Source organism: Carcharodon carcharias, chromosome 18 (assembly GCF_017639515.1).
Source record: "Carcharodon carcharias isolate sCarCar2 chromosome 18, sCarCar2.pri, whole genome shotgun sequence".
Lineage (NCBI taxonomy): Eukaryota > Metazoa > Chordata > Chondrichthyes > Lamniformes > Lamnidae > Carcharodon > Carcharodon carcharias.
In genome coordinates, this window is record NC_054484.1 from 88633870 (window position 1) to 88653389 (window position 19520).

Below are 19520 nucleotides of genomic sequence, written 5' to 3' on the forward strand. Positions count from 1 at the left end.
TTTTATATACTTGTAGAAGCTTTTGCTATCAGTTTTTACATTTTGTGCTAGTTTTCTTTCATAATTTACCTTTGCTCTTTTTATTATTTTCTCCAGCCCTGAACAGATGTCTTGAACCCTGGCACAAGGCAGGCAACACAGCCTTCTGGGCTCATGCTCTCAGGTGTAGAGAACTGTGTCTATCCCCCTGACCCTACTGTCCCCTGCTACCACTACATTTCTATTCACTCCTCCCATTTAAATGGCTTCCTGTACCATGGTGCCATGGTCAGTTTGCTGGCTGTTTGTGCAACAAAACCAGTAGCTGAAGTTTGGGTTAAATGGCTGAATGTCTGCCAGGCAAGTAATTGGCTGGAATTTGGTACAAGGTCACATCGGGAGGCTACCAGTCAGGGAATACCTCAACCTGGGTGAAATCCCATTTCACGGTCCAACATTCTGCAGTCGGAGAGGGAGGCTTTCATGACAATTTACAAGTCAGTGAATGTCGGCATTTCTTTCTGCTCTTGCAGTGATTGTATCATCTTTGTAAAGGAGCCTGATTTCACACTCTGCATTCCACGAATTGATGAGGAAGCAGCAGCTTCCTATTTCTACAGTTCCACTGGAATTCTGCACAATCCTCTCTACAATTTCCTTCAAACCTCCATCAGGATGTTCCCGGAGCCAAGTTGTGCCAGCTTGGTTGGCAACCACTGTGCCAGCTTTCTCGGCATCCTCTTGCAAACTGCCAGACAGATTTGACAGCTTGTACAAGAGCGGTCGGTCGCATTGGAGATACTGACCATCTCTGTAACCTCTGCAATGAAGCTGGACCAAAAACGAAGCACGGTCCGAGGTGGAAAACTGGAACACCTGTTCTATTCCTCCGTCAATAGCCACGGGATCCCGCACACTCCGCACCCCATAAAACCTTGCATTACACTGATACATGTGAACCTCTTTGAAAACAAATTGGAAACAGTGTGTGTCATTAGTCTTCAAATATTCAACTAAGGAAATGAAGGTGTCATAATGAAGGCTCAGAAACAGAGGCTTATTGCATAAGAAGGGATCAAAGTCAACCAGCGACAGGAGGCGTGCCTTCACACCAGAGTCAAAGGAATTGCACCCAAAGTCTTCAGTAGCCAAAACCATTCTGATTTCCTTTGCAACGTCCTGTTTATTCAAGTGTCTTCTGTGTTTTGAGATCACCTCATTGGACTGATAGTCCTGGAGCCGTTGAAGAATATCAGCAGTTTTCAGGCAGATCTGTGTAAATTCTCCAGCTAGAAGCTCCTGGTTTACAAAGCTTATTCTTTCCTCATTCACAGACAATAAAGATTTGGGTTGCATCACTTTCAGAATGATCCTTGCTGGAAGTCCTAGAACAAACAGAAATGGTCTGAAATCTCAGGCAATGAAATACAAGACTTCCACCACAATTAATAATTTGTTCACTATCTGTAGAATGAATGGTAAGGGTTTAATTCTGGGTGAGGACAGCAGTCTGTGCTGGATTCCAGCTCACTGCCTCCCATCTCATGTACTGCTTGTGGAATAAAAGATATATAACAACTTACATTTAAATAGCATCCTTAATGTTGTAAAACATCCCAAGGAGCTTCACAGGAACATTATCAAATGAGGTTCGACACCAAGCCACAAAAGATGATAGGATATGTAATCACAGCAATAGGTTTTAAGGAAAGTCTTAAAGGAGAAAAGAGAGGTGAAGAGTTTAGGGAGGCAGTTTCAGAGCTTAGCATTTAACGAGGTATCAGAGCTGGAGAAGGTTCCAGAGAAAGGGAGAGGTGAGGCCATGGAGTGGCTTGAAAAAAATGGTTGAGAATTTTAAAATTGAGGTATTGCCGGACCAGGGCTCAATGCAGGCTAGTGAGCACGGGGGAAATGGGTGACCAAGATACGGGCAGCAGAGAGTTGGATGAGCTCAAGTTTATGGAAGATGCAAGTTGGAAGGCTGGCTGTAATTAAGGCATGGATGAGGGCTTCAGCATTTGATGTGCTGAGACAAGGGCAGAAGCCAATTACACTGCAGAGATTGAAGTAGATGGTTTTGGTGATGGATTAGATATGGCGTCAGAAACTCGAGCTCAGGCTCAAAAAGAATACGATGGTTCAGCCAGGAGGGATGGGGTAAATGGAGAGAGAATAGCATTTCTGGGTGGGCACTGAAGATAATGGTTTTGCTATTTTTAATTGATAGAGGAAAACGTGCTCATACAGTACCAGAAGTCAAACAAGTAGTTTGACAATCTAGAGACAGTGGAAGAGTTTTTTCTTTCATTCATGGGATGTGGGTGTCGCTGGCTTGACCAGCATTTATTGCCCATCCCTAATTGCCCTTGACAAGGTGGTGGTGGGCTATCTTCTTGAACTGCTGCAGTCTATGTGGTGTAGGTACACCCACAGTGCTGTTAGGGAGGGAGTTCCAGGATTTTGACCCAGCAACAGTGAAGGAACAGCAAGGTATTTCCAAGTCAGGATGGTGAATGACTTGGAGGGGAACCTCCAGGTGGTGGTGTTCCCATGTCTCTGCTGCCCTTGTCATTCTAGGTGGTAGCAGTTGTGAGTTTGGGAGGTGCTGTCTATGGAGTCTGGTTGAGTTCCCGCAGTGCATTTTGTAGATGGTATACGCTGCTGCCATTGTGCGTCGCTGGTGGAGGGAGTGAATGTTTGTGGATGGGGTGCCAATCAAGCGGGTTGCTTTGTCCTGGATGGTATCCAGCTTCTTGAGTGTTGCTGGAGCTGCACTCATCCAGACAAGTGGAGAGTATTCCATCACACTCCTGACTTGTGCCTTATAGATGGTGGACAGGCTTTGAGGAGTTGGGAGGTGAGTTACTCACCACAGTATTCCGAGCCGTTGAGCTGCTCTTGTAGCCACAGTATTTATATGGCTAGTCAGTTCAGTTTCTGATCAATGGTAACCGCCAGGATGTTGATAGTGGGGGATTCAGTAACGCCATTGAATATCAAGAGGTGATGATTAGATTCTCACTTGTTGGAGATGGTCATTGCCTGGCACTTGTGTGGTATGAACATTACCTGCTGCTTGTGAAGCCAAGCCTGAATATTGTCCAGGTCTTGCTGTATATTGGACATAGACTGCTTCATGCTGAGTCGTCGCAAATGGTGCTGAACATTGTGCAATCATCAGCAAACAAGTCCACTTCTAACCTTATCATGAAAGGAAGGTCATTGATGAAGTGGCTGAAGATGGTTGGGCCTTGGACACTACCCTGAGGAACTTGTGCAGTGATGTCATGGAAATGAGATGATTGACCTCCAACAACCACAACCATCTTCCTTTGTGCTAGGTATGACTCCAACCAGCGGAGAGGTTTCTTCCTGATTCCCATTGACTCCAGGTTTGCTAGGGATCCTTGAAGCCACACTTGGTCAAAAGCTGCTTTGATGTCAAGAGCAGACACTCTCACCTCACCTCTGGAGTTTAGCTCTTTTGTCCATGTTTGAACCAAGGCTGTAATGAGGTCAGAAGCTGAGTGATCCTGGTGGAATCCAAACTGAGGTTCAGTGAGCAGGTTATTGCTGAATAATTGGTGCTTAATAGCACTGTTGGTGACCTCTTCCATCACTTTACTGATGACCGAGCGTAGACTGATGGGGCGGTAATTGGCTGGATTGGATTTGTCCTGCTTTTCGTGTACAGGTTATACCTGGGCAATTTTCCACATTGCCAGATAGATGCCAATGTTGTAATTATACTGGAACAGCTTGGCTAGAGACGCGCAAGTTCTGGGGCACAAGTCTTCAATACGATTGCTGGAATATTGACAGGGCCCATAGCCTTTGCAGTATCCAATGCCTTCAGCCGTTTCTTGATATCACGTGGAGTGAATCAAATTGGCTGAAGACTGGCATCTGTGATGCCAGTGACCTCCAGAGGAAGCCAAGATGGATCATCCACTCGGCACTTCTGGCTGAAGATTGTTGCAAATGCTTCAGCCTTATCTTTTGCACTGATGGGCTGGGCTCCGTCTTCATTGAGAATGGGGGCATTTGTGGTGCCTCCTCCTCCACTTAGTTGTTTAATTGTCCACCACCATTCACAACTGGTTGTGGCAGGACTGCAGAGCTTGAATCTGATCAGTTGGTTGTGGAATCGTTTAGTTCTGTCTATCACTTGTTGCTTATGCTCTTTGGCGCACAAATAGTCCTGTGGTATAGCTTCACCAGTTGACACCTCAATTTTAGGTGTCCCAGCAAGCCCTCCTGTACTCTTCATTGAACCAGGGTTGATCCCCTGGCTTGGTGGTAATGGTAGAGTGGGGGATATGTTGGTCCATGAGGTTACAAATTGTGGCTGTGCTGCTGCTGATGGCCCACAGCACCTCATGGTTGCCCAGTGGAGTTGTTAGATCTGTTTAAAATCTATCCCATTTAGCATTGTGGTAGTGCCACACAACACGATGGTAGGTATCCTCAATGTGAAGACGGGACTTTGTCTCCACAAGGTCTGTGCAGTGGTCACTCCTACTGATACTGTCATGGGCAGATGCATCTATGGCAGACAGGTTGGTTAGGATGAGATCAAGTATCTTTTTCCCTCTTGTTAGTTTCCTCACCACCTGCCACAGACCCAGTCTAGCAGCTATGTCCTTTAGGACTTGGCCAGCTTGATCAGTAGTGATGCTACTGATCCACTCTTAGTGATGGATATTGACGTCCCACCTCTAGAGTACATTCTGCATCCTTGCCACCCTCAGTGCTTCCTTCCAAGTGGTGTTTAACATGGAAGAGTACTGATTCATCAGGTGAGGAGGAGATGGTATGTGATAATCGGCAGGAGGTTTCCTTGCCTATGTTTGACCTGTTGCCATGGGACTTCATGGGGTTCAGTGTCGATGTTAAGGACTCCCAGGGCAACTCCCTCTCGACTGTTTCCCACTGTGTCACCACATCTGCTGGGTCTGTACTGCTGGTGGGATAGGACATACCCAGGGATGGTGATGATGGTGTCTGGGAAATGATTTGTAAGGTATGATTCCGCGAGTATGACTATGACAGGCTGTTGCTTGACTAGTCAGTGAGACAGCTCTTCCAATTTCCCAGATGTTAGTAAGGAGGACTTTGCAGGGTCGACCGGGCTGAGTTTGCCGTTATCATTCCAATGCCTAAGTCGATACTGGGTGGTCTGTCCAGTTTCATTCCTTATCCAATTTTCTGTACAACTGAATGGCTTACTAGACCATTTCAGAGCACAGTTACGAGTCAACGATATTGCTGTGGGTCTGGAGTCGCATGTAGTCAGACTAGGCGAGGAAGACAGATTTCCTTCCCTAAAAGGCATTAGTGAACAAGATGGGTTTTTACGACAATCGATAATGGTTTCACAGTCATCAATAGACTTTCAATCTCAGATTGTTATTTAATTCACAGTTGGATTCAAACCCAGGTCCCCAGAGCATTGCCCTGGGTCTCTGGATTACTTGTCCAGTGACAATACCACTACACTACCGCCTCCTCTAAAAGAGGTTGAGAGAGGCGGTGGTGAGGTAGGCCTAAGTGCTGTCAGCGTATATGTAGAACCTGACATTGCGTTTTTGGATGATGTCGTTGAGGATAGAGGGCCAAGGATAGATTCTTGGGGACATCAGAGGTAATGGTGCAGGAGCAGGAAGAGATATTGTTACAGGCCATGACTGGATAGATATGAATGGAACCAGATGAAAGCAATACCACCTTGCTGGACAACAGAGAAAAAGCATGGGAGGAGGATAGTGTGGTCAGCTGCTGACAGTATCATGGTGGAAATCAGTAGGTACAATATTTCATACACCTATTCTCAAGCTATTTCGCGTTGTCATTATTTAATGTTTTAGTGAAGTGGGCAATCTGTAGGAGTACAGTTCCATTACCTATAATAAGTAGCACTATAGTGCCTGCCATTTGGTCCTCCCAGCACTGCTGGTGCTAAGCTGAGTCATCCACATGACCTGCTATTTTGTTCTGCTGTTTTTTTGAGTCAGTTAAGTTTAAAATTTTTAGTTTACTTAATACTAATTTCATTTTATTTGTTCAATCACCACCATTTTCCATCAGTTATTGCTCCTGTTCGCCCAACTCAATCCTCATCGCCAGCCCCTGCTCATAATTGCATTTTTATATGTCATTCCCAGATTTCTTCATGACTGCGGAACCCAATCTCCAGGCCCACTCCTTTAATTAAAGCTCCCACTCTCGGGAACACCCCCTGCTGCTCAGCCCACTGTGAGGTGCCACTACTTCACTGTATTCTCCATCATATGACCAAAGTCCCAATCCGTCACCTTCTAAATCCCTCACTTGTCCCCAGTACATATATCTGCCACTTCTCACCTACTCCTCACCCCCACTGCCCTTTCTGCCACATACCTGGACCTAAATCTCCCATTCCTTTATTCTCCTATCATGATTCTACTTACAAAATATAGTCCCCCATATCCTTCCTCTCCAATAGCTTAAGGCCAAAACCCTACTCCCCTCCCCTTACCCCTGGGCTGGGTAGAGTCAAGATATGGACAGAAAGGGTGGCTGACAGCAGAATATCTCCTGTGTACATCTTTGAGAGAATGAAATAAAGATTTGCATCCATCCAATAATTTGCAAAACCTCAGGAAGTCCCAAAACACTTCAAAGCCAATCAAATACTTTTGAAGCATAGTCACTGATGTAATATAGAAAACACAGCAGCCAGTTTGCATACAGCAAAGTCCCAGAAACAGCAATAAGATAATAACCAGACTATCTGAATTGTTTTACTCATGTCGAAGGATAAATATGGGCTAGGATACTGAGGAGAATGCCCCTGCTCTTCTTCCAGATAGTACCATGAGATTTTTTTATGTCCATCCAAATAGGCAAATGGGAACTTAGTTTAATGTCACATCCAAAAGGCTCAACTTTGACAGTGCAGTTTTACCTCAGTGCTACATTGGGGGGTTGGACTAGTTTGTGTGTTAGCCTTTTGGCTCAGGCAAGAGTGCTAGCACTGAGCTACACAGTTGATTCAATGATGTTGGACTATTAGAAAGAATGGAACATAAACCATGGTTTGTTACGAGAACCATTAACAGGAGTGTTGAACATTGCATGCTTCCTGAAGAGAGCATTTGGAAGGAACCTATTCATTACCTTTGAAGCTGGTAACTCGCCTGACTGCTCGTGGGTGGCAACGATAAACACCTTTCCATACAGGAACTGCATCAAACTCCACTGAGTCCAAGTGAGGAAAAAGATCTCTGACAAGCTGAGCAGTAAGTGGGACGCTCCTGTGGAAGGTTTCAACTGTTCCCTCTATCCATAGCTCCGCCAGTTCCTTGAGAATTGTAACATCCACAAAGCCATTCCTTTCCAGCTTCTGGAGACATCCTGTAATATCCAGGGTTGATACCTCAGAAGCATCTTCTTCAGTTTCAGCCAAGCAGTCCCTCAAAATGAAAAGCCAGATGTTGCTGAACTGCTGTGAAAATTCTTTGCTGTGATGACTATCATCCAGGCCACTTTGAAGTAGTTTCAACAACAATTTCGCTCGTCGTGACAGCAACAAACCTAAGGAGGGAAACAAAGAACGGTAGAGTTTGTCATCCCAAACAAATTTGCCAGCATTTATGATGCATGGACATGCAGTTGGTTCTCAATTCAAGAAGATTCAAGCCTCACTCCAGAGACTTGACCTTATTATTTAGATTGTTCTTCTGTGCAATACTGAAAGAGCACTGCACTGTCAGAAGTGCTGTTTTTCATACGAGATATTAAACCGCACTCTCAGGTGGATTTTATATCAGTATTTGAAGTCAAGGAGAGGAGGGCTCCTGACCAAAATTTATCCCTTATCCAACATTGCTAAAACAGATTATCTGGTCATTTGTCTTACTGCTGTTTTTGGGAGTTTGCTGTGCTCAAATTGGTGACTGTGTTTCCTACATTATGACAGTGATTCCACTTCAAAAGCACTTTTTTGCTGTGAAGTATTTTGGGACATGCTGAGATTGCGAAAAACACTATATAGATACAACGTTGTCCTTTCTTTTCACTAACAATCACTAGTCATGACATTTAACGTGGACAGCAAATTTGAGCCATGCACAAATGTTGCTTAAAAAAGGTCGGGATTTTCCAGCCCAGTCATGGCAGGACCCGCTGCGGGGATGCAGCGGCCCAGCCAAAAGTCCATTGACTTTCGGCAGGACCAGGCGATCCCAGCAGCAGGAGGGCCTGGAAAATCCCTCCTGTAGTCTTTTCGATCTACAGGATTATGAATATCTGGTCTTACGATATCTGTTAGCAGAAGCCATCTTTTGCCTGAGTCTCTCCTCATCATTGGTTTTTTCCATGAATATGTGGATCACTGCAGCAAGCTGGTGAAAATCGTCAGCACTTTCAAGTTCAAAGAGGCAGTCCTGAACAACCTTCCGTGGTAGGCCCAGCAACAGTCCAAACTCACAAACATTTAACGACATGCTCCCGCCAGTGTCCAACTGAAGCAATGTTACAGCCTCTCTGATGAGATCTAAATAAAGGAAACATCAACACTTATCATTAAGAATGAGCTAGCATCTGTGTTTGAACCAAACTCTTGTGAAAGAAAGTCCCCACTCATTGTTGGTCATTGGAATGCTATGTGATAAGGTCACATAGGCATGGTATAATGGCATCCTAATTCTGGCCTTATTGGCACCGAATTTGCAGTATCACTTATTTAGACCACAGGAGATATAAAACACAAAGAGGTTACAACGGAGGCTGGGGTTTGGAAACACTATCCGGGAAGCATGTAACTAGTGGGTGCCACACCAGATCAGTAGATTTTTGCTGCTGATACTGGGATCCCAACATATAAAGGTTTCCATCCCCAATACATAGATCACTCAACTTCGGGATCTGAGAATTCAAAGAAACAAATATCATCAGAAAAATAAAATGAAGAAAACTTCAGTAAGCTGCAATGAATGATCATCATATAGGTGCATAGTATACACAATCAATGTATAGGTGAATGGTACACACAATCATTATATAGGTGGATGCTATATATAATCATTACATGGGTGAATACACTTATATACTGTCATTCTATGGGGCATAGGAAACAAGAGTAGGACATTCAACCCCTCAAGCCTGTTCAATCACTTTATTGGATAATGACTAACTGGGTGAACATGGACAAAAAACACTATACACTGTCATTATATGGGTAACTAAACCAAAATAGAGTTTCATTACTAGGTCAATAAATCAGTGTCAATCAGTTTTTGGGTAAATAAACCAATATGGAGCATCGTTATATAGGTCAATGAATCAGTATAGACCACCAGTATAAAGGTAATTAAACCAATATGGAGAATCATTATATAGCTCAATAAAACATTGTAGAGAATCAGTAAATGGGTCAATAAATCATAAAAGAGCAGAAAAATCAAAACTCTGACACCCGTGTGCAATACTGAGGGAGTGCTGCACTGTCCAAAATGCTGTCTTTTGGATCAGACATTAAACAGAGGCTCCAGTCACCGTCTCATGGCGGCATAACAGATCCCATGGCACTATTTTGAAGGAAGTTCTCCCTAGTACGTGCACCAATAGCTATCTGTCATTCAGTATCACAAAACCAGATTATCTGGTCATTATCGCAGTGCTGTTTGTGGGAGCTTGCTGTGTGTAAGTTGGTTGCTGTGTTTCTTATGTTACAACAGCGACTATGGGCTGTATTTTACATGTCCCTGGCAGGAGTGTTTTGGGTGGGCATAGCACATAAAATAGGGTGACTGTCCACCCCATCACCTTCCCACATACCCCCGAGCTCACCCCCGTAATATGGGGGATGAGTGGGTGCCAAAATCGGCAGCCCACCCACCATATTCAAATAACTAGTCAAGACTTGATACCAAGCCAATTAACCCTGATAATACGATGCACATGCCATAAAATATTTGGAGGGGGCAGAAGTCCCACTTGGCCCTTGTTTAGCTGGCCTGCTGTGGGCGGGTTGGTGCAGAGGGCTCCACACCAGCTTTGCTTCTGGTGGGGGTAAGCTGTCTGACCCCTCCCCCGCCACAACTTATTATTCAGACCTACACTTCAAAAAAGTGCTTCATTTGCAGTGAAGTGCTTTGGGGCATCTTGTGGTCATGAAAAGCACTATATAACTGCTAGTCTTCCTTTTTTTTATTATGAAGCATCAATATGTGGGTAAATAAACCAAACATCATAAGGATCAATAAATCATTATATATTGTCAGTAAATGGGTAAATATATCACAATAAGGCTGTCATAATTCTCTTTTGAGGTAAACAAAACTCAATAAATTAAACAAAAATCAATAAATGAGAAGGGGTAAACAGCCCCTGGTGGAGCACTGTAACTAAAACAAAAATGTGAAAGGAAACTTAACTAATTAAACCAAAATATCAATACCGGGGGTGATGATGCACCTCAGCTGTAGGCTGTCATTATATGTGTAAATAAATCATTATAGATGATTATTATATGGGTATTGAGCCATTATAGAGCATCTTTATATGGGTAAATATGAGTTCATAGCCTACTACAGAGATCAATATTTCTAAGTTGCATGAAATGTGAATATGTAGACAACATTCATTCCATCTAACATTGTGCAAATAGATGTGGGGAAAACTTTGTGATTTACATTTTAAGTTAAAGACACTAATAAGGATTTGTTTTGACTGAAGTAGTCTTACTTGTGGAACTATAAAAGCAGGGGCAGTTTGCTTTCTTAAAAAAAACATAAGATTTTGTTTTAGAGTTACAGTTGCTATAGTGCCTGGTAGATCATTTGAACTTTCTGGCATACTTTGATTTAACTTGGCTCGCGAAATCTAATTTTTCTTCAGTTCTGTGTGTCTACTGGAAATATAAGGAAAATGGTAGAGGGGAGCCTTTGAGATTAAGGATAAAATCACTTCAATGATAAGAGAGGTTATAATCAGAAGTAAGTAGACAGTAGAGGCTTTTCGGGTAGAATTAAGAAATAGAAAAGGATACAAGACTGTAGTGGGAGTTGTGGGAGTGTGGTAGCAGCTGTGAAACGGTCGATTGTATAAATGCAGAGATTAGAAAAACATGTAGCAAAAGCAGAATGGTTTTACAAATAGTCATTTGGTAGTACAGAACATGAGTATTACTGAAAAAGATACATGCTGTCAAAGCTTTTCGTCTTGCACTCATCAGGACAGCGCTGACATGCGGAATGTAGCATCGCACAGTTAACTACCCAGCTTTGATCAAATTCAAACCAGGGACATCAAGTCTGACTGGTCAAGGCATTGCCCTGGGCAACACCTCAACCAGAGTCCACTTACTAACTAATTAGCACCCTCTTCTCATGCAGTATAAATTGTTGTTCCCCTTTATTGTTGGTAATCTCTTGCGAGCTGTCCTGATTAGTGCAAGAAGCAAAGCTTTGATAGCATGTATCCTTTTTCAGCAATACTCAAGAATGGTTTCAACAGGGATTTTAACTTCCATATAGATTCAAGTAGATGCAGACTAGCACGTGCCAGAAAGTTAGAGAATTTTTGAAGTGTCTTGGATAGTCTTCTGAATGACTATATCTTAGAACTAACAAGGGCATTACCATATTACATTCAATATGAACGTATGAAATAGGAGCAGAAGTAGGCCATTCGGCCCCTTGAGCCTGCTCTGCCATTCAATAAGATCATGGTTGATCTGTTAGTGTTTCGAATTCCACATTTCCATCTAACCCAGATAACCTTTGATTCCCTTGCCTAACAAGAATCTATCTACCTTTGCCTTAAAGATATTCATTGAACCCCCCAACATCCACCGCCTTCTGTGGGCACAACCCTCTGAGAGGAAATTTTTCTCCTCATCACTGTTTTGTCTTTTTGTTATCTTTGTAACATCTGGTATTGACTATTGGTGTATTTTTAGGTTTTGTCTCTGTCCCTTCCTATTATTCTATGACTCTCATTTCCCACATTACAATTATGGTCTCCTGCCTTGAATCTAACCCTTGATTTGCCACATACACCCAAGCTTGATCCCTCTCCCCCTTGCTTAGTTTCAACCCCTAGTTATGTGATTTGCAAGAACACTCATCCCAGCATGGTTCAGGTGTAGACCGTCCCAACAGTACAGTCCCCACTTCCCCCACCCTGTACTGGTGCCAGTATCCCATGAACCAGAACCCACTTCTCCCACACCAGTCTTTGAGCCATGCTTTCATCTCTCTAATCTTCTTTGCCCTATGCCAATTTGCACATGGCTCATTACCTTTGAGGTTCTGCTTCTTAATTTGGTACCTAGCTCCTCTGACTGATCAGAATCTCCCTCCTTGTCCTACCTATGTCGTTGGTACCTACATGGACCACAACCACTGGATCCTTCCCCTCCCAATGCAAGTTCATCTCCAGCCCTGAGCAGATATCCTGAACCCTGGCACTGGGCAGGCAACACAGCCTTCTGTACCCTTGCTCTTTGCTGCAGAGAACAGTGTCAATCCCCCTCACTATATTGTCCCCAAAGGAATAACAAGCTAGACTTATTAATAATGGTATGTGAAAATCTATCAAATAGCAATCATAATATGGTCAAATGCAATGCAATGTCTGAAAGGGGGAAAGGTGAAACAGTTACTAAGATACTAGATTTAAATAAGACTGACTTCAATGGGATGATTTAGAGACTGTCCACAATAGAATAGGCAAACCTGTAAAAGGCTAAAACGTCAGAAGATCAATGGGGGGTTTAAAAAAATGGTACAGAACTAGTTTATACCCCTAAAGAACAAGATGTGTATTTGCTAAAAGAGAGTCATAGATGACTAAGGAGGTAAGAAACAACATGAAACTAACAGGAAAAAGCATAAAAATGTGCAAAAAATGGCACACAGCCTGGCAAATGGGAAAGATTCAGAGAGAAATAAAAGGTGACAAAACAGATAGTAAAATTTACAAAAAGGAAGTCTGAAAAGAAACTTGCAAAGGATATCAAAATCAACACAAGGAACTTTTTACAAGTATATTTGGAAAAGGAGGTAGTCAAGAGCAATGTGGAACCCTTGACATGATAATGGTGATATTATCAATGACAATATGGAAAAGGTGAACATTTTGAATAATTACTTTGCATCAGTATTTACAAAAGAGAAAGAGGTCGACATGCCAGATATCCCAAGGAATACTTGAAATACTGAATATTGAATCAATACTGAATTAGAGACAGGTACTCACTAAAATTACCATAAGTAACAACAATGAAGAAAATTATTAAATAGGATCAGATGACTTCCATTTCGGGAACTTAAAGGAAGTAGATAAGTATATTGCAAATCCCCCAACCAAAAAAAAAACATTCCTTTGGACCTGAAAATTGCACATTTTACTCCACTATTTCAGACAGGTGAGAGAGGAAAACCATGGATTAGGGACCTGCTAGCCTAACATGGATTGGGAAATTACTGGATTCTACACTAAAGGACAAGGTAACTGAACACCTTGAGAAATTTGAACTGATCAAAGAGAGCCACTGGATTTGTAAAGGGTAGGTCATACCTGACGAACATGATTGAATTTTTTGAACAGGTGACTAAAGGGACTGTGAGCTAAAATTGAAGCTTATGGAGTTGAAGGCAAATTATTCACCTGGTTAGGAAATTAACTGAGCTTCAGGGAATAGAGAATAGTGATAATGGATAAGAGCTCTAATTGGCAGGACTTGGTTAGTGGTATCCTGCAAGGATCTGCGTTGAGATCTAGAATATTTATTTATGACTAAGATGATGGGATAGAATACCACATGTCCAAGTTTGCTGATGACACAAAGATGGCTGACATTGTTAGCAATGTAGATGGAAGCATAACATTACAAAGAAATATTAATAGTTAAGTGAATAGGAAAAATTGGTAAATGTAGGCAATGTAGGCAATGGTGAGGTTATTCACTATGGGCCTAAAAAGGATAGAACAAGATACTTTCTAAATGGTGAAAAGCTAGAAACAAAGGTGGTCCCAACAGACTTGGAGATCCAGGTACAAAGATCATTAAAAAGTTATGAACAGGTACAGAAAATGATCAAAATAACTAATGGAATGCTGGCTTTTATAGCTAGAGGAATAGAATACAAGGGGGTAGAAGTCATGTTTTGACTGTACAAATTGCCGGAGGGGGAATAGATAGGGCAGGCCCAGAAACTAGTTCCCCTGGTTGGGGAGTCTGGTACTAGGGTGCATAGTCTAAGTGAGTGAGCCAGACATTTCAAAATAGAAATTAAGTGTCAGTTGGGCTCAGGTAGTGGCACACACACCTCTGAATCACAAGGTCTAGCTTCAAGTCCCACTCTCGGGTCTGAGGACAAACATCAAGGCTGGTATTCCAATGCAGTACTGAGGGAGTGCCGGATTTTCAAATGAGACGTTAGATCAAGGCCCCGTCTACCTGTCAGGTAGATGTAAAAGATCTCATAGTCACTATTCTGAAGAGCAGGGGTGTTATTCCCCCGTGTCCTGGACAATATTTATCCTTCAAACAACATCACAAAAACAGATTATCTGGTCATAACTGCAATGCTGTGTGTGGAAGTTTGCTGTGCACAAATTGGCTACTAGGTTTCCTGCATTACAGCAGTGACCATGCTACAAAAAAAAAACTTAGTTAACTGTAAAACATTTTGAAACATCCGTGGTCATGAAAACCATAAATGCAAGTTTTTCTTTTTTAATATACACTTCTATGCACAAAGGGTGGTAGAAGTTTGGAACTGACTTCCACAAGTGGCAATTAATGCTCAATCCAGAAGAAGGTTGGCTACTGCAGACAATCTTTGAGCACATTATCAGCGCTATAGATTTTCAGAAGGTTGGTGGGGGGTTGGGCTGGTGGAGTGGTGGTTGGCCCTTTAGGTCATGCAACTAAAATTTCAAGGATTAGCATGATATGCTGCATAACCCATTTGTCATTCAAAGCAGCATCCACAGGGTAGCCTGGGGCAGGTGGAGACTGCGCTAGATCTGGACAGAGGAAATCCTTGAATTCCCTTACACACCTCCCTTTCCACATTATCTCAGCATTCCCAATTCCATTTCCTCTATATATAAAACCCACGGTAGGGCTGCTATTATCCTAAAGGCTGATCAGTTCGAAGACACGTCCCCTTTCTCAGGGAAACTAGGGAGGACCAATAATTGAGGTCTTGCCAACATCACTCACATACCAAAAACAAGTGACACAGATGAAGATAAATGATTTAGATCAAATAGGCATTACAGAGACATGGTTACAAGGTAACCAAGGTTAGGAAATAAATATTCCAGGGTACACAACATTTCAAAAAGATAGACAGAATGGATTAAGAAGGGGTAGCCCTGATAGTAAAGGATGACATAAGGACAGTAGTGAGAAAGGATCTTGGCTCAGAGGATCTGGAGGTAGAATTATTATGGGTGGAGATATTGTATAGGCTCCCTGCTCCATAACAGTAGTGGGACAGAGCATTAAACAAGAAATTACTGGACCTTATAACAAAGGTAATGTAATAATTATGGGGGGGGGGGGTGCAGATTTTAATCTTAATATAGACTGGATAAGTCAAATTGCCAAAAGGGTCTGGAAGATGAGTTTGTAGAATACTTTCATGACAGTTTCGTGGAGGAACATGCTGTGGAACCAATTAGGGATAAAGCTATTTTGGATCTTGTATAACGAGACATTGTTAATCAGTAATCTCACAGTAAAAGATCCTCTGGGAACTAATGACCATTATACATCTGAAATACATCTGAAATCTGTGTTACTTTTGAAAGTGACATGTAGAGGATACGGGGTAGACCATGTAGGACTGAGATGAGGAGAAATTTCATCACCCAGACAGTGGTGAGCCTGTGGAATTCGCTACCACAGAAAGTAGTTGCAGCCAAAACATTGTATGTTTTCAAGAAGGAGTTAGATATAGCTCTTGGGGCGAAAGGGATCAAAGGATATGGGGAGAAAGCAGGAGCAGGCTACTGAGTTGGATGATCAGCCATGATTATAATGAATGGCGGAGCAGGTTCGAAGGGCCCAATGGCCTACTCCTGCTCCTAGTTTCTATGTTTCTACGTTTTTATTCTAATCACAAACAAGAATCTTAAACTTAAAATGAACGTTGGTGTGAGGGGAGAACTGGCTAAGGCTGATTGGGTAAATAGACTAAAAGGTATGGCAAGAAATGAACAGCGAGAAACTTTGGTTCCCTCTAGGCAGGCACAGGAGAAATGATCACTTAAGGAGATATGAGGGTGGATGATCAAAAGTTTAGTCAACAGTATAGGTTTTAAGGAGTATCTTAAAGGAGGAAGAATGGTACAGAGGTTTAGGGAAGGCATCGGCAACTGAAGGCATGGCAGCCAACGGTGGAGTGATCAAAATCAGGGATGCTTAAGAGGTCAGAAATGGAGCAGCACATATGTCAGAACATTGTGAGGCTGGAGCCTATCACACAAGTAGGACAAGCGAGACCAAAGGGAGATTTAAAGACAAGAATGACAGTTTTAAAATTGAGATGTTGCTTAATTGGAAACCAATGTAGATCAGTGAGCACAAGGGCAAAGGGTGAACAGGACTTAGTATAAGTATGTGCAGCAGAGCTTTGGATGACCTCAAGTTTACAGGGGGTAGAATGTGTTGTGCCTTGGGATAGTAAAATCTAGCAGTAACAAAGACAGGAATGAGCTGAAGCATGGGCAGAGTCAGGTGATTCTGTGGAAGTGGAAATAGATGACCTTGGTGATGGTACAGATATGTAGTCGAAAACTCATCTCAGGCAAAATATGACACCATGGTTGTGAACAGCCCGATTTATCTTCAGAGCATTGCCAGGGAGAGGGATTGAGTTAGTGGTTAGGGAACGGACATTATAGTGGTGACCGAAGACAATGGCTTTGGTCTTCCCAATATTTCGTTGGAGGGAATTTCTGCTCACTTAATAATGGATGTTGGAAAAGCAGTTTGACACACTGATGGGCAGCATGTAGATGAGAAATAGGAGAGGGCCAAGGATAGATCCTTGGGAGATGCCAGAGGTAAGGGTGCGGAAATGGGAAGAGAAGCTATTGTTTCTGTGACTGCAACTGTACAGGTAAGAATGGAACCAGGTGAGAGTAGTCCCACCTGGCTGGACGGCAGTGAAGAGATGTTGGAGAATGATGGTGTGGTCAACCATGTCAAAGCTGATAGATGGAAATGGATAGTAACCTTTGTCACAGTTACGTTTTGTTACTCTGGCATGGGTGGGGGCCATGGTTCAAACATGGAGGTCCAGGAAAGATAGGCATGGATTTGGGGGGCTGATAATAAATTCAAGGACTGGAGGGAGTACGGAAGGCTGGAGATGGGGCAGTAGTTTGCAAGGTTGTTAGGGGCAAGGGTACAGCCTTTGGGAAGAGAGGTGATGACACGAGATTTGAAGCAGAGAGCGTCAGTACCTGAGGAGATAGAACTGCTGATAACATCGGTTAACATGGGAGCCCAGAAGGGAAGTGGATGGGAACAGAGTCAGGAGAGCAGGAGGTCAGTCTCACAGACAAGAAGAGCTCGGAGATGGGATGTGGAGATGAAGAAGAGAAACTGAAGAAAAATGTGAGTCCAGGCTAAGACAGAGGGAAACCATAGAGGATGTTTTTCCAGATGGGTAGTGGATGGGAAGGAAGAAGCAGAGTCAGCTAAACAGATGGTCTCAGTCTTTGTGACAAGGAAATCTATGAGCTGCTCGTGTTTGTTGGAGATGAGAATGGGCTAAACAGTCGAGAGTGGTTTAAGAAGATGGATTGTCATGGTGAAGAGAAACTGGGAGTTATCTTTGTATTCCATCCTGGAATAGTGAGAGGTTTTGGCAGAAGAGTGCAGACCCGACAGTGTTTTATGTGATCCACACAGATCTGGTAGTGAATGGCTAAAGCAGACTCAGAGGGGAGAGCATTACTGAGTAACAGTTAATGTTAACAGTCTGCGGTATTGAGGGATTGCTACATTTCCTGACCTTGGGGAGCAGCATCAGTGTAACTGAAATCGGATAGAAAGAAATCATGTTAGAGTCACGGTTAACTTTAGTGCAGATCTGAGGCTGAATAATTGAAAGAGAAATGTTATAGTGTCATAGAGAGAGTCATAGAGGTCTACAGCACAGAAAAAGGCCCTACGGCCCATCGAGTCTGCACCAGTCAGACAAGTACATAACTATTCTAATCCCATTTTCCAGCACTAGGCCCATAGCCTTCTATGCCATGGCTTCGCAAGTGCACATCCAAATACTTCTTAAATGTTATGAGGGTTTCTGCCTCTACCACCCTTTCAGGCAGTGAGTTTCAGATTCCCGCCACCCTCTGGGTGAAAAAATTCTTCCTCACATCCTCTCTAAACCTCCTGCCCCTTACCTTAAATCCATGCCCCCTGGTTATTGATCCCTCCACCAAGGGGAAAAGTTCCTTCCTGTCTACGCTATCTATGCCCCTGTTAGCTTGGCTCAGTGAGAACTCTGGCACCTCAGTTAGATGTTATGGGGTTCAGCATCACTCCAAGACTAATGTTACAAAATAGAATCGGTCCACTAAGCCAGTGTTTCTCAAAGTATTTTGTCCATGGACCATTTAGATGGGACTAAGGCTCCACAGGCGACCTACGGTCTTACCCTACCCAGGTTTACTTGCCAACGCAAAAACCTCATTAGAATTAATAGCTTGGACGGGAGACACCAGTGAGGAGATGCCTGGTTCCAAGCTGGAGAGCTTCAGTCTCATGATGGATTCCATGTTCAGCTGGTTCCTCCTCTTTGTTTTCAGTTCCATTATTTCTGAAAATACAATTTCACAGTTGTGTGTTGTTGGGAATGGCAGCAGGTCGGGAGCTGCGACAGAGAGGCCACGATATTTCCAGACCTGCTGAGTTTTTCCAGGTAATTCGGTTTTTGTTTCCAGCATCCGCAGTTTTTTTGTTTTTACCACGATATTTATACTGTACCTGGAGCCAAACGTCCATCAAACTTTTCTCGTGAATACCACCTTCAGTGACTTGCATTTTGATCCAGCTGGCAGACCATCTGGAGGACCCTGACAGATCCTCACTTTGAGAACCACCGTATTAGGCTCTATCGTTCCTCATCAGCATTTATCCTCCACTCCAGCAAAATAGGACATGGACACATTGTTCCCCAGGCCCCACAACTCAAACTGTGCAAGAGGACAGCTGAAGCAAGGCAACACCTTTTAAATTCTGCCATAAATGCCTGACTCAGTGATGCTTCTCTCTCCTAGGAATGCAGGGGTCATCTCAACACCCTCTTCTGCCTCTGCGAAGTGCAACAGCCTGAATCCTGGGTGCTGAATGTTTGTGTAGCGGACCCTGGATTCAGTAGCCTCTCAACCTCTGTGAGCAAGGGGCCCAGGTGGCCCAGTTTAAGGTTGCCTGATATTAGTGCAGTCTTTTCAAATGGGAGCGAGAATAATGTAGTGCTTTAGGGAGGGAGAACTGTGTCATCCTCAAGTCCTTCAGCCCTACT

General features: G+C 43.2%; 1 protein-coding gene across 3 annotated transcripts in view; it reads right to left on the reverse strand.

Moving 5' to 3' along the window:
• Positions 1 to 5: 5 nt before the first annotated feature.
• Positions 6 to 19520, reverse strand: part of LOC121290358 — a 51892-nt gene continuing 32377 nt past the window's right edge. For all 3 annotated transcript variants that reach the window (XM_041210728.1, XM_041210727.1, XM_041210725.1), the window contains 3 exons: positions 8279 to 8515; positions 7138 to 7554; positions 6 to 1364 (listed from right to left, as the gene is read on the reverse strand). In XM_041210728.1, the coding sequence (XP_041066662.1) occupies positions 478 to 1364; positions 7138 to 7554; positions 8279 to 8515 (1541 nt within the window). In that variant the 3' untranslated portion in view covers positions 6 to 477. The remainder of the gene's footprint in view (positions 1365 to 7137; positions 7555 to 8278; positions 8516 to 19520) is intronic.